The sequence below is a fragment of the Lepidochelys olivacea genome (assembly GCF_965140295.1).
Source record: "Lepidochelys olivacea isolate rLepOli2 genome assembly, chromosome: 9".
Lineage (NCBI taxonomy): Eukaryota > Metazoa > Chordata > Testudines > Cheloniidae > Lepidochelys > Lepidochelys olivacea.
This window is the reverse complement of record NC_140419.1, coordinates 10,934,189-10,949,816: the sequence shown is the minus strand read 5'-3', so window position 1 is coordinate 10,949,816 and position 15,628 is coordinate 10,934,189. Positions and strand designations below refer to the sequence as shown.

The window sequence follows — 15,628 nt, the reverse complement described above, 5'->3', positions numbered from 1 at the left end:
TAAGAGGATGTGGCTCTGTCACAGGGAGGACACTGGCTGCTGGCTACTTCTGGCAGCACCACAGTTGGCAGTGCTCCAGCCTTACTCCCAACCCATCCACCATAGTGCTGAAGAACTGTTATGTTGTGAACGCCAGTGAAAATGACAAATAGGGAAGAACTGATTGAGAATTTGAAAATGGAAGTCAGCTTGGGTGAAAGTGATCATGAAATGGTAGAGTTCATGACTCTAAGGAATGGTAGGTGGGAAAATAGCACAATAAAGATAATGGATTTCAAGAAGACAGACTTTAGCAAACTTGGGGAGTTGGTAGGTAAGCAAGTCTAAGGGAAAAAACAGCTCAAGAGAGTTGGCAGTTTTTCAAAGAAACATTATTAAGGGCAAAAGAGCAAACTATCCCACAGTGTAGGAAAGATAGGAAGTATGGCAAAAGACCACGCTGGCTTAACCAGAAGATCTTCAATGATCTGACCCTCAAAAAACAGTCCTACAAAAAGTGGAAACTAGGTCAAATTACAAAGGATGAATATAAACAAATAACAAATAACAGAAATCTGATGAGGTTCATTAAGGATAAGTGCAGGGTCCTGCACTTAGGATGGAAGAACCCAATGTACAGCTACAGACTAGGGACCGAATGGCTAGGCAGCAGTTCTGCGGAAAAGGACCTAGGGGTGACAGTGGACGAGAAGCTGGATATGAGTCAGCAGTGTGCCCTTGTTGCCAAGAAGGCCAATGGCATTTTGGGATGTATAAGTAGGGGCATAGCGAGCAGATTGAGGTATGTGATCGTCCCCCTCTATTCGACATTGGTGAGGCCTCATCTGGAGTACTGTGTCCAGTTTTGGGCCCCACACTACAAGAAGGATGTGGATAAATTGGAGAGAGTCCAGCGAAGGGCAAAAAAAATGATTAGGGGTCTGGAACACATGACTTATGAGGAGAGGCTGAGGGAACTGGGATTGTTTAGTCTGCGGAAGAGAAGAATGAGGGGGGATTTGATAGCTGCTTTCAACTACCTGAGAGGTGGTTCCAGAGAGGATGGTTCTAGACTATTCTCAGTGGTGGAAGAGGACAGGACAAGGAGTAATGGTCTCAAGTTGCAGTGGGGGAGGTTTAGGTTGGATATTAGGAAAAACTTTTTCACTAGGAGGGTGGTGAAACACTGGAATGCGTTGCCTAGGGAGGTGGTGGAATCTCCTTCCTTAGAAGTTTTTAAGGTCAGGCTTGAAAAAGCCCTGGCTGGGATGATTTAATTGGGGATGGGTCCCGCTTTTGAGCAGGGGGTTGGACTAGATGACCTCCTGAGGTCCCTTCCAACCCTGATATTCTATGATTCTATGAACACAAGTATGTGGGGACAAAATTAGAAAGGCCAAGGCACAAAAGGAGATTAAATTAGGTAGAGACATAAAGGGTAGCAATAAAACTTTCTACAAATACATTACAAGCAAGAGGAAGACCTAGGACAGGATAGGCCAATTACTTAATGGGGTGCGGGGGGGGAACAATAACAGAATATGTGGCAATGGCAGAAGTGCTAAATGATTTTTTGTTTCAGTTTTCACCAAAAAGGTTAGTAGCGATTGGACGTCTATCATAGTGAAAGCCAGTGAAAATGAGGTAGGATCAGAGGCTAAAATAGGGAAAGAACAAGTTAAAAATTACTTAGACTAGTTAGATGTCCTCAAGTCACCAGGCCCTGATGAAATACATCCTAGAATACTCAAGGAGCTGACTGAAGAGATATCTGAGCCATTAAAGACATGGAAGACAGGAGAGATTCCAGAGGACTGGAAAAGGGCAAATAGAGTGCCAATCTATAAAAAGGGAAATAAAGACAATCCAGGGAATTACAGACCAGTCAGTTTAACTTCAGTACTCAGAAAGATAATGGAGTAAATAATTAAGCAATCAATTTGCAAACACCTAGAAGATAATAAGGTGATAAGTAACAGCATGGATTTGTCAAGAACAAATCATGTCAAACCAACATAATAGCGTTCTTTAACAGAGTAACAAGCCTTGTGGATGGGGGAAGCTATAGATGTGGTATATCTTGCCTTTAGTAAGGCTTTTGATACTGTCTTGCATGACCTCATAAATAAATTTTGGGAAATACCACCTAGATGGAGCTACTATTAGGTGGGTGCATAACTGGTTGGAAAACTGTTCGCAGAGAGTAGTTATCAGTAGTTCACAGTGAAGCTGGAAGGGATATCAAGTGGGATCCCAGAGGGATCAGTTCTGGGTCTGGTTCTGTTCAAAATCTTTATCGATGATTTCCATGGTGAAGGGTTAAAAATCCATTGCTGATGTAATAACCTGGTATATGGATTTGTGTACAGGCCCAAAGTCCAGAGTTTGATCAAGAGGTCAGAGGCCTAGCAATAGCTAAGAGAAAGCAGAATAACCAAAAATAACCTTGCTTTTGCTAAAATATGCCTGGTCAGCAAAACGCCAGATGTTGGGGGCAATAATTGTGTCTTATTCAAAGTTGCAAATAGAACAAAGAAGCCCTTTGGAGTGTTGTGTTCAGCTCTGGGCACCATATTTCAGGAAATGTGGACAAATTGGAGAAAGTTCAGAGAAGAGCAACAAAAATGATTAAAGGTCTAGAAAACATGATCAATGAGGGAAATTTGAAAAAATTGGGTTTGTTTAGTCTGGAGAAGAGAATACTGAGAGGGAACATGATAACAGTTTTTAAGTACATAAAAGGTTGTTACAAGGAGGAGGGAGAAAATTGTTCTCTTTAACCTCTGAATATAGGGCAAGAAGCAATGGGCTTAAATTGCAACAATGGCAGTTTAGGTTGGTCATTAGGAAAACCTTCCTGTCAGGGTAGTCAAGCACTGGAATAAATTGCCTACAGAGATTGTGTATATTCCAATTAGTTTCCTAATATATGAATGAGAGAACATGATTAATATGAAGTGTTGTAACCATCAGTGGCTATGAAAAACTAATTTTTATATGTTTAACTAGGAGTTTAGATAGTTGTCAGATTAGCAGGCAGTTTCTAAAATTTTAACCTTTCATCTCACAGAATATGTTTACACATTTAAAAAAGAAAGAATAACATCAAACCTTTCCCATTCATTTGACATTTTATAATTGCAAGGAGTTTGTTTTGTTTTAGAGGTTGGGAGAAGTACGCATTTAGGCCCTGATTCCATATTGTGTAGTATACAGAGTCATATGCATTATTTCCCAGACTAAGGATTTTCTGTGCGAATTTGGAGAGCCACCCCTTCAGCCCCTTATGTGACTATTTGGGAAAAGTCCGTGGCAGTTTGCAGAGGCCAGGGCCCCATTGTATGTGTGGGAAAGTCCTGCCCCCTGTGTCTGTGTATATACAGGCAAGCCTTTTTTCTTGGGGAGTCAGGCCCTCCTGTGTGTTTAGAGATTCTCCCTCTCCTGCGGATTCTTGTTTATATTAGTGTCCACAACGTGCTAGGTGCTTTCCGAACACTGAAGACACAGCCCTTACCCCAAAGTACATGTAATCCAAAAGGACAAAGACAGACAAATGGTTGAGAAAGAAGGGAATATAACATACACAGTGAATTGGCTGATAACAGGCGTAAGGCTTATCAAACTTCGAGTGATTTAAACATACTGGATTCGGCTCCGTACATCTTTCCTCCATCATTCACCACCCTCCTCTTTCCCTTCCAGCCACCCACAACTCCGCTTCCAGTGTTATGCCTCCCCCTTCACAACACAGAATCATAGAATATCAGGGTTGGAAGGGACCTCAGGAGGTCATCTAGTCCAACCCCCTGCTCAAAGCAGGACCAATCCCCAATTAAATCATCCCAGCCAGGGCTTTGTCAAGCCTGACCTTAAAAACTTCTAAGGAAGGAGATTCTACCACCTCCCTAGGTAACGCATTCCAGTGTTTCACCACCCTCCTAGTGAAAATATTTTTCCTAATATCCAACCTAAACCTCCCCCACTGCAACTTGAGACCATTACTCCTTGTCCTGTCCTCTTCTACCACTGAGAATAGTCTAGAACCATCCTCTCTGGAACCACCTCTCAGGTAGTTGAAAGCAGCTATCAAATCCCCCCTCATTCTTCTCTTCTACAGACTAAACAATCCCAGCTCCCTCAGCCTCTCCTCATAACTCATGTGTTCCAGACCCCTAATCATTTTTGTTGCCCTTCGCTGGACTCTCTCCAATTTATCCACATCCTTCTTGTAGTGTGGGGCCCAAAACTGGACAAAAAACATTTGATCCAACTCTTTGGCAGGGCACAAACAATCAGTGAGTAAACAATACAGGGTTGTGGGAGTGGTGGAAGAACTGTGTGTGGAATAGAGTGACCAGATGTTCTGATTTTACAGGGACAGTCCTGATATTTGGGGCTTTTTCTTGTATAGAGGCTTATTACCTCCCACCCCCCTCCCGATTTTTCACACTTGCTGTCTGGTCACCCTAGTGTGGGAGGTGGTAAGGAAGGGATGAACAATGTAGCCTGCTGTCCTGTGCCTATGGAAGGCCCCCTCTCCAGGGTGGGGAAAGGAAACAGGTTTCCTGGGTCTGATGGTGAAGAGCCCCTCCCAGGGGTAAGGTGTAGTCACCAGACACTCAGTCCTGGGAGGCTTAGCAGCTGTAAACGGAGGAGGGGAGTGAGCCCCCCATAGTGCCACAAGTCCTCCTTTTCTTTTTGCGGATACAGACAAACACCGCTGCTACTCTGAAACATCCCCTGGGATGAGCCAGCTCCCGCCCAGGCTGTGTGAGCGTGTGGGAAGGAAGAGACCCTTCTCCTGGGGACTAGCCACCCCGCTCCCGCGTCTGGCGCCCTGAGGGAGTTCGCCCGGGGAATGGGCTAGGCGGGGGCTAGCGTTAGGCCTGGGTTGGCGGGGTAAGGAGGCCGCTGCTGGGCACTAGCCAGCGCCGCGCTCTGTGAGGGAGCGCTGGGGACAGGCGGCAGCCCGCCCTTTTGCGCGTTCGGAGCCAGCCCGCGCCCTGGGGGAGCCGGTTCTGCTCCGCCCCGGGGCGGGCGAGAGGGGCCCAGGGCGCGAGCGGGACGAGGGGAAGGCCGGAGGCGACCCGAGCAGGAAGAGGGAGCTCGGGGAGGGGACAGACGCCCCGCCCGGCGTGAGAGGGAATTAGCCGCTGCAGTGTGTGGGGAGGGGCCGGGGAGCCGAGCGGGAACACCCCCGCCCCTCCCATGCGAGGGGAGAGGGAGGCGAGCCAGCGCCGCCCCGCGGCGTGTGAGGACTCGGAGAGGGAGCCCGGAGAGCGCCCCCTCCCCCCCAGTGGTGACAGTTTCTAGAAGCCTGTCCCGGCGTCCTTTGCGGTCTCAACATGGAGGAGCTGACCGTGGAAGTGCGCGGCTCCAACGGGGCCTTCTACAAGGTATCGGCCCGCGGCGAGCAGCGGGAGCGGGGCGGGTAACGGTTTCCGTGTCCCGGGCTCGGCCTGTCCCTCTCACCCAAAGAAACCGTTAGGGTAGTTTCGGGCCCGGGGCGGGCAGGTGATAGCGAGGCGGGGCCTACGGGGCAAGGGTGTTCGCGGGCGGGGGGGAGGTTTGCCTGGGTGTGGTGGGGAAGGGTGGGCTGGAGGGAGTGCGAGTGCTTGGGGGCGCTGGGAGAAGGGGGTTGGGTTGTGGGGTGGGCTGGGGGAGGGGCTGCCTGGGGAAGGTGGCTGGGCTGGGAGGAGACATCTGCGTGCGTGGTAGGGTTTGAGCAGGAGTTTGGGGGCGCCTAGATGAGGTTTAGTCTCAATTGATGGGGCTAGTCCCATGTAAAGTGGAAGGGGGAGTCTGCTTTCATTGGGTCTGAGGCAGGTTGTCAGCTGACAAATGGAGAAAGATTTCTTCCTTTTTGGGGGTGAGGGTTTGGATTATTATTTGAAGACTAGAAGCGTTTTGTAGGAGCGTGGGGGGGGGGGGTGGATTAAATTGCTGAAAATAAAAGCCCATATAATATAATGCTTAGGGACCTGGAGTTTATTTATGTCATCAGAAAGCTTCCTTCACCACCACCCTCCCTGGTATGCCAGGATGTTACAGAATCAATACAAAATACTCTCAGCTGTTGCCTGTCAGTCTTTTTCCCTAAGCCAGGCCTGAGATGTTTGAGAATCCCAGCTCTTTTTATAGAGAGAGCCCTCTGTGTTCCTTCACAGGAGGGCTGATTGCAGCCATCATTGTGAGCACTCACTTTATGCTCTGCTCCCTGTGCACTTAATTTCAGGACTCTCTTAATCACTTACATCTAATCATAGATTTGTAATAGCCCACTATGTCAGACAGTGATTTATTTGCCCTTTGCATGAGTTTCCTGTTGGTTATGTCTGTGGATTTACATTGGATATCATATGGTAATTTTTATAGTATGTAAACTCAGTTGGTGTTTTAAGGATCATAACCAGCTGATTTTACAAGTTTTTGACTTTTAATAGGTAGCTGGTTGATAAACTATTAAGAAGGACTCTGATGGAAAGAACTTACTAGGGAAAATTGTATTTCCACTCTTAATATGTAGTGTTGCATTTTTTATTCAGATCAAGAGTGATGTTTGACTTTGACAAAGAAATTTTAAAAGTCTTATTGAGATTTTGAAAGTCTCATCAGAACACACATTAAAATCCTTCATCGTAAGAGAAAGATGCTTTTAAAAAAGAGAAGGGAGTCTTTTCTGCTGGTTAGAGTAGTCAGGAATTTTATCTAGATACTATTCCTGGCTCTGCCATTGCCTTGCTTTGTGACCTTGGACAATTTACTTAACTATGCTACAGTTTCCTCATCTGTTGAAGAATACAAGGGTTTACAAGAGTGTTATGAAGTACTTTAGACTCTTTGGATGAAAGGATATGTGTACATTCAAAATTATCATCATAAAAAGCCTGCTTTATAATCTGGAATGATGAAGTGTCCCTCCAAGTAAGTGAGAATTGGAAGGGCTGGATCTGTACTATTGTGTATTTAGCACTATAAAGGGTGGTTAATGGAAGTAATGGGCCATAGGGAGATGACCCTAAGTGGGTTTTACTTAGAAATGACTAGTTTGGCGGTCAGCTCTATTAACTGAGGTCTGGAGTAAGAATGACATTTAATACTGAAGTAGTCCAGTTATTAAGAGTTAGGTTTGTATTCCAATTTCTTTCTGGGGTTGAAATGTATTGAGTTAAGACTTTTGGTCGCCTTGTGATCCATACCCACACACCCTTTCAGAAGATCCTGTTTTGTTTTGGTAGATAAATACGGTGAAATAACATCTACTGATGGTCAGGTCTGGTTGACCTAAAAAGCTGTTGCATGTTAAACAAATAAAGGTTGCATGTGTGTCTAGGATCTAAATTGCTTAATTTTTCTGTCTAGGGTTTGGGTGGGAGGGAGGGAGGAATCAGATTGATGCTTTCAGCATCCCTGGGTAGTGATAGAATAGCAAGACTTACAAGGGGATCACTATCTCAGGTAAGATTTGTGTATTCTCAGGTCAGTGTATGGAAGGCATTACCTTGTTCTTCTGAAGGGGAAAAAAAACATATTAGCATGACAGGATGAAACCTGAGGGCTGCGCTCTGTCCTGAATTCAGACTCTCTATTGCGGTATACCTCAATCATGTCATGAGATGTGAAACTTACCCACCATGCCAACAGATACAAAGCCAAGCTGCTAATTGTGTAAAATAATTCTTGTATAAATGACTTAACTGCAGCTAAGCTATAATCATGTGCTTACAAAAATCTTTAATATTAATTCAAAGTTGCCATATGTTTTACTGTATTTAGTTCTTTAGAACTATGAACATGGCATCAATAATAGCTTCTCTTGTCCCTCACTAATTGCACTTCATTTGCTAGAATTATAGAGTTTTTTATGTGTGTATTATAAATGACACAATTTAGTAAGGAAAATGGTTAATGTACTTTTCTAAAAATAGAAAAGATCAAAATCTATTTTTCCACAATATAAATCAATTTAATTAAAAGCGTAACTGGTTATGGTGTATGCTACAAGAGGGATTTCTTGATGGTTAGCTCTTGTAATATAATCTGATTTAACTCTAAACCAGTGATTTTCAAATGAGGGCTGCTGCTAGTTCAGGGAAAGCCCCTGGCGGGCCGGGCTGGTTTGTTTATGTGCCGCAGCCGCAGGTCGGCCGATCGCTGCTCCCACTGGCTGTAGTTCGCTGCTCTAGGGCAATGGGGGCTGTGGGAAGCGGCGCGGGCCGAGGGATGTGCTGGCCGCCCTTCCTGCAGGCCCCATTGGACTGGAGCGGCGAACCGCTGCCAGTGGGAGCCGCGATCGGCCGAACTTGCGGACATGGCAGGTAACCAAACCGGCCAGGCCCGCCAGGGGCTTTCCCTGAACAAGCGGCGGCCCTAGTTTGAAAACCACTGCTCTAAACCATTAACCTCCAAACCAATTTTAAATATTTTTTTAAATAAACATTATCTGACAAGCTTCTGTTAAACATTTTTACTTTATCCAATGGACAGAGAGTACTCTTCTCATCTTACTCCTCTTAGAAGGTTCACAAATTAAAGCCCTCGTCCCTCAAGTTGTTTCATGTGGACTGAGATCTGCCTGCATGGAACAACTTGTAGGATTGGGGCCTAAGGTATGATGAGGCCAAGGCAGATAAGTTGAACACCAGGTAAATTAATCTTTGCAGGATCCTTCAGATGAGCATCTTAAAAAAAACCCAGGTTTTAATAGTGTGGTCAAAAATAAAGAAACTAAGTGGTACAATACTGTTGCAATTGTATATTGCTATATTGCTTGTGTGCATTTATGGCATATACAGCAATGCAGAATACTACTTACGTACTAGGGCGCCACATTGTAGTAACTGCAGACACTATACCTTTGAATTTCCTGATTTATGTGCATTTGTATTCTCAGTTATTATTTAACCGTAGGGTCAAAGTACATTTTGTTGGTAAAATAAAGTTAACATATTTTTGAAGGATTATTTTTATCCAGCACACATTTGTAATAACTAGACTTTCATGCTGAAAAATAACACACAATGAACCAAAAATATCCCTAGCATAAGCAGGTGCAACTCCCTGTTTGTTACCAGTGGAAATAATATACACTTATGCCCAGGCTAAATTTGAGCCAGTATTGACTAATGCTTCAGGTAATCATAGGAAAGTTGTGTATGTACCAGATGTCATTCTGATTCCCCAGAAATTCTGTCTTAAGAAGTGACCATTAATAGTAAACTACCAAGTGGGGCCAGGGTAGGTTGATTTAAATACCAAGTAAAAGCCTTGATTTAAATATCCAGTTTTAATCAACTTTTCCATTTGTGCTTCAGTTCTTCTCTAAAGAGAGATTTATTCACATTGGTTGATATAACCATTAAAACATGCTGATTTTACAATTAATTAGAATGTGTACGCTAGGTTTGGTACATCTTTTTTCTACATAGGAGGGTACACTATAACTATATACATTTGTTTAAGCAATGATGTAGCTTAATATTTTCAGATTCTTATTAATTGTACACTTTTAATATGTTAGAAAATGGTGAATGATTAACTTTTTGCTCATGATTTGTGTCAAGCTGCATTAGGATGGTAGCTGGAATTTAATTTGAGACATTACAGCACATAAAATGTATTTTTATTAAACAAAACAAGGCCTTAAAACAGTACATGATCTATTGTGCCATATTTATAAAGCTTGACCTCAAAAGTTTTTCTCATTACTTTGTTTATATAGAAAAGCAGCTTTCAATTCAGAGTGTTTGATAGAGGCTCATAGATTCAGCATTATAATTTTTTTTATTTAAATGTTTTAAGATATTATAATAAGGTTAGGCCTTAACATATTTTGTATTAAGTTTGGATTTCAATTTAAACAGGTTTATTATTGAAGGGAAAAACTTAGAATTTAAATAACAATAAAAGTCTGATTTAAATAAAAAAATCTGATTTTTATATTAAAAAAAATCATCCATTTTTATCCACCTTGAGGAGGGTTTTTTTATTTATGTATTAAATGAAATAATTCACATATGTGATCGTTATAAAAATACAGTGCTTAGGCATTAAAAGGCTTAAGGATTTGGTAATAGTATTCAGATCTTTTGACCTCAACATCAGAGCTTCAGACACAGCCCACAACACTAGTTATCGAAACCTTTATGATGTGAGGTTCTTTCAATGAATAAGGTGCACGTAGTCAAGTTTGTAATGTGCCAGGTTTTCATGACACAGAAATTGCCACCGTTCCTTGTTAGCAATATCAGCAAACAGACAAATGACTGAATGAGACTGAACTCATTTCTAGAGTTTGTTCCTCCTACTTGTGGTTGAGATACATCTGGGAGGAAACTTGCACTACTGTCTGCTGTGCCTCTTTTGTGGATAAAGGCTCCCCTTCCTACCCTGGAATCATAGGAGGCTGGCATCTGTCCCCACCACTAAATTCACTTACATTTTTAAAAGCTGTAGAACTGCCATTCTGTATCAGAAGACTGATGTCATAAATTACTCATGATTCGCTTCAGGTGGGCCTAATCCTAAACCCATAAGCAAAGCCTCAGGTAAGGGAACTTCTGTTTTTTGGGAACACTTAACATCAGTTTGGAAGTATCACCTATGGGGCTCTGCGCAACCGGGCTGAATCAAACCTGCTCTCGGATGTAGGGAAGATTGACAGATATACACTCCTTGCACTCCTCACCATGTGAGTTTGTGGCCACACCTGAGCTGTAGTAGAGCCTTTTCCTGCACCCCTTGATTTCCCCCAATACATCAGTAGCTCTTTTGTGGGGTTTGATACAGAGATCTCCATGGTGTGCGCAGACCCTTTATTTTGAAAAAGGAACAGGAGTACTTGTGGCACCTTAGAGACTAACCAATCTATTTGAGTATGAGCTTCCGTGGGCTTATGCTCAAATAAATTTGTTAGTCTCTAAGGTGCCACAAGTACTCCTGTTCTTTTTGTGGATACAGACTAATGTGGCTGCTACTCTGAAACCTTTATTTTGAGACTCTGGTTCCCAGTCTAGCACAGAAGAAACCTTGCTTGCGCACAAGCATCTCCTCTCTGTCCGTCCCTGTCCCCCCTGATATGTTGTGAGTGTATAAGATACCTCTGGGTTTGCCCTATATTGGATAGTCCTCTTGCTGAAGTTACTTAATTATCACCATTCACTTATTTAAAGCTCACCTGTTCGCCTTTTTCACCATATTGTTTTATTTGCTCCGTCCTATTGCTCCCTTTTTCTGTGACAGTTTCTTTTGTTTATTTCCAAAGTGGTGGTTTGGCATAATTATCTTCACAGTCACCAATGGTTAAATAAAAGTCATTGTGACAGAGTACTTTTCCCAGTTACTCTGAGAAAAAACATGTTAATTTTTTTCATTACCTATTAATTTAGGGAAAACTCTCACTTTCTGTCAAAACATCCAAAGTGGCTACTGTAAACGCAAAGCGATGGCTCATAGTAACAAAACAAATCTATTCATATATTCCAAGGCCAGCAAGGATCACTGTGATCATGTAGTCTGATCTCCTGTATAGCACAGACCATAGAACTTCCCTGAAATAATTCCTGTTTGAACTAGAGCATAGTTTCTAGAAAACCATCCAGTTCTGATTTTAAAATTGCCAGTGCTGCAGAATCCATCACAACCCTTGGTAAGTTGTTCCAGTGTTGTTCTTTTACTTACTGTTAAAATTGTGTACCTGATCTCCACTGTGAATTAGTCTGGCTTCAGTGTCTAACCATTGGACCTTGTTATAACTTTATCTGCTAGACTGAAGATCACATTGTCAAATATTTGTTTCCCATGTAGGTATTTATAGATTGTAATCAAGTTCACAAATTCTCCTTAAAGGTGTATTTCCAGTCCTTTAATCATTCTCATTTATTAAAGCATACATTACTACACTGGTGTAGAATTCCTCTGAAATCAAGGTTTAAGACCTGATTCTCCACTTCCTTGCATTTTTCAAACTAAGGTTACAACACATTACAGGAATTAATATCTCATGTTTAACTAAACAAATATGATGTAGACTACTGTTCTCTTTATTTGTTAGATTTATGAAATGTGTTAGTACTAATATTACCTCAGCACTTGGACAAATCTGTAAATTATATTTTAAAAATTACATATTGCCTCAGTGCCACCAAAAAACTTTCCATCTGCTCTAAAAATGTTACTTATTGAGGAACAGATGTGTCTTGCAGTGTTCTGTGAAGGTTGAAAAATTAATGCTCTTGCAGACCAAGGAGCTCTTTAGGGCAGTGACTGACTTTTTGTTATGTTTGTGTCTAGTGCCTAGCACAATGGAACCTTGGTCTATGTCTGTGGCTCCTAGATGTTACCACAATACAAATAATAAATGATAAAAGGGAGTTGTGGAGCTGAGGATTCCTCAGTGAGAATGTCTTGCTGCTAACTTCATTTAAATCAGAAGACTGCTACTTTAGGTGCTTCAGACAATTGCGTTTGCTGCAGATTCACACAAGGAAATAGGTGGTGTCAAAGATAGGTAAGGTACAAATTAGGACTTAATGGGTCAAAATGAGTCTTATATTTCATCTAGAATCAGATTTTGGAGCATAGCTGTATGAGAAGTCCCTCTTAACTTTGCAGTTTAACTATCTGCAGTTTCCCTGTGGTCTTAAGGCATAGATATATGTAGATTACAATGCAGTGTTCCAATTTAAGGTGACACATCCATGGATAACTATGGAAGTATTGATATTCTAAAGAAAAGGCCCTAGCCTTTTTGCCAAGTTCAGAAGATACACATGGATTTCAAGTCTGTGTAACGAATAGATTTAACCTGACAAATGGGCCCTCAATGTAATCTCTGTTTCTTCTGGTTGCTCGCAGCCCCCTATAATCATCTGTCTTTATCAGTAATATAAAGACTGGTTGCTTTCAAGATGGTTTGAATCAGAGCACTTAGAAAACTCTCAGGACTGGTCAAAAACTGGTCTGAATTTCTTTATCTTCAACTTTCAGCCATTGGATCATGTTATACCTTTCTTTGTTAGACTGAAGAGCCTATTATCAAATATTTGCTCCCCATGTAGATATTTATAAACTGTAATCAAATAATCCCTTAACCTTCTCTTTGTTAAGCTAAGTAGATGGAGCTCCTTGCATCTATCGCTATAAGACAGGTTTTCTAATCATTTATTCATTCTCATGGCTCTTATCTGAACCCTTTCCAATTTATCAATATCCTGTTTTAATTGTGGACACCAGCACTGGATGTAGTATTCCAGCCGTGATCACACAGTGCCGAATACAGAGGTGAAATATATCCTGTACTCTTACTCAGGATTCCCCTGTTTATGCATCTAGGGATCACATGAGCCCTTTTGGCCACAACGTCACACTCGGCGCTCTTGTGCAGCGATTAACCATGACCTCCAAATCTTTTCAGAGTCACTGCTTCACAAAGGAGTCCCCCATCCTAAAAGTATGGCCTACTTTCTTTGTTCCTAGATGTTCACATTTAACTGTATTAAAACACATATTGTGTGCTTGCACCTAGCTTACCAGGTGATCCAGATAGCTCTGTCAGCCTTTCCTGTTCATTGTCTACTACTCCCCTATTTTTTGTGTCATTTGCAAACTTTATCAGTGGTGATTTTATGTTCTCCTCTAAGTTATTGCTAAAAATGATCCTTGTGGAGCTGCACCTGCTCAGTGCTCACTTCCTGTTTATAGTTACATTTTGAGACCCGTTGGTTAGCCAGCTTTTAATCCATTTCATGTGTGCCATGTTAAGTTTATATTGTCGTTTGTTTTGTTTTTTTAATTAAGATGTCATGTCATGTGGTACCAAGTCAAACACCTTACATAAATCAAAGTACATGCAATGGGGGTAGGGGAGAAACCTACATTCATACAGAGTTAAGGTTGCTTGGTGATGTGTTGTCTCCTTACAGAATGTTGAATTGAGCCAAGCTTATTCATACTTGTGAAAATCAGGAAATGCAGCAGTGCCTCAATAAACCCCATTAATATGCATACCTTTACTCTGCCAACCCCGGAGTTGCTGAAATGTACAAACCATTTCCCTCTGTTTACAGCCCATTCACTGTCACCCCATGTTACGACATGTTAAAGCACAAAAAGGGCATGGGGGTGGGGGAGGTTGCCCAGAGCACTTTCCCTCTATCCTCTTTGACCAATACCCCAATATTGCACATACCATGATGGCTCTTGGCAGTATAAGATTCAAGTGGTTACAGAATGGCCCTGACCACTGAGCCGCTGTTTCTTGTGTACAGTGGCCTTGGGAGCAGGTGGTAGCTCGTCCTCAGCCATTGGGGTCTGCTCTTCGCCTCCTTTTGCCAGTACTGCATACTGGTTCTTTGTCCTGAATGGGAGGGTGGAAACTCATCTCTGAAAAGCAGTGAGGTGTCAGAGCTTGTCGTGTTTCTATGCCTTACAGCACACGTTTTTCGAATACTTATTAATAGTTTTTATATTGTCACTATAGCAATTCAGATGCTCTGCCAAAGCAGAGCAAACTGTAACAGCTCCTGGACACAAGTCTCTGATGACCAAATCTGGTCTCATAGATTGGATGAGGTGTACACCTGGAATAAGGCATAGATCGTTCTGACTGAGTGACTCACCACTAGAATTTTCACTAGATCACAACGTCTTAAATAACTGGTTAGACGTTGCAGAGTGTGCAAAACGTGATGCCATTGCAGGTCACTTCACTCCAGCCAAATCAGCCTGTAGTCAGCAATCCCCATGTCATGGTGCACTCGAGTGGTCAGCAACCTATGGCATGCGTGCCAAGGACGGCATGCTTGCCGATTTTTAATGGCACGCTGCTGCCTGCCCGGTCCTAGCCTCCAGCCCCGCTCAGCTCGCTGCCAAACCCAGGCTGGCAGCAGCGTGCCATTAAAAATCCTGCCCGCCCCAGCTCACTCTTCTCTGCCTGCGGGGGCAGGGTGAAGAAGCTTGGTCCTGCCGGTGGCTGCTGCAGGGCAGGCAAGCTCCCCCCAACCCCGCCTCTTCCCCCAGCGTGCTGGGTTCCTGCCTCTCCGCCTCTCCATCCCTGCCGCCGATCAGCTGATGGCCCTTTTGCGGGGGGGGGAGAAGCAGAGCCGCAGCACACTTGCTGCTCTGGGGAGGAGGCGGAGAAGCCGTGGGGACGGGGCCTTGGGGAAGGGGGGTGGAATCAGGGCATATCCCCTCCAGCTCCGTGCCATGAGCTGCTCTGGGCAGGGGGCTGGAAGCACCCCCATGACCCTAGCCCACACCCCCAGCCCTCTGCCCTGACCCCTGCATCCCCCCCACAGCCCCTCCAGGCCCCTGCACCCCTCTCGCCCACACCCCCACATCCTAGCCCACACCCCCAGCCCTCAGCCTTGACCCCCACACCCCTCAGCCCCCTGCCGTGACCCCCCGCACCCCCCCACACACTCCCAGCCCTCTGCCCTGACCCCCCACATGACCCCAGCCCTGACTCCAGCACCCTGCACACCCGATACCCTGACTCATACACCCCCCTCACATGCCCCCAGCCCTCTGCCCTGACTCCTGCATACTGTTTACCAATTTTAAACATTGGCACAATTTTAGCTTTCTTCGTGTCTTCTGGAACGTCCCCTGTGTACCAAGACTTATTGAAAATCTACATTAATGATCCAGC

At 43.6% G+C, this 15,628-nt stretch overlaps 1 protein-coding gene across 2 annotated transcripts in view; it reads left to right on the top strand.

Annotated features, from left to right (window-relative positions):
- Window positions 1–5,219: 5,219 nt before the first annotated feature.
- The window catches only part of FXR1 (FMR1 autosomal homolog 1), a 69,660-nt gene continuing 59,251 nt past the window's right edge, over window positions 5,220–15,628 (top strand). For both annotated transcript variants that reach the window (XM_084639152.1, XM_084639151.1), the window contains exon 1: window positions 5,220–5,375. In XM_084639152.1, the coding sequence (XP_084495278.1) occupies window positions 5,325–5,375 (51 nt within the window). In that variant the 5' untranslated portion in view covers window positions 5,220–5,324. The remainder of the gene's footprint in view (window positions 5,376–15,628) is intronic.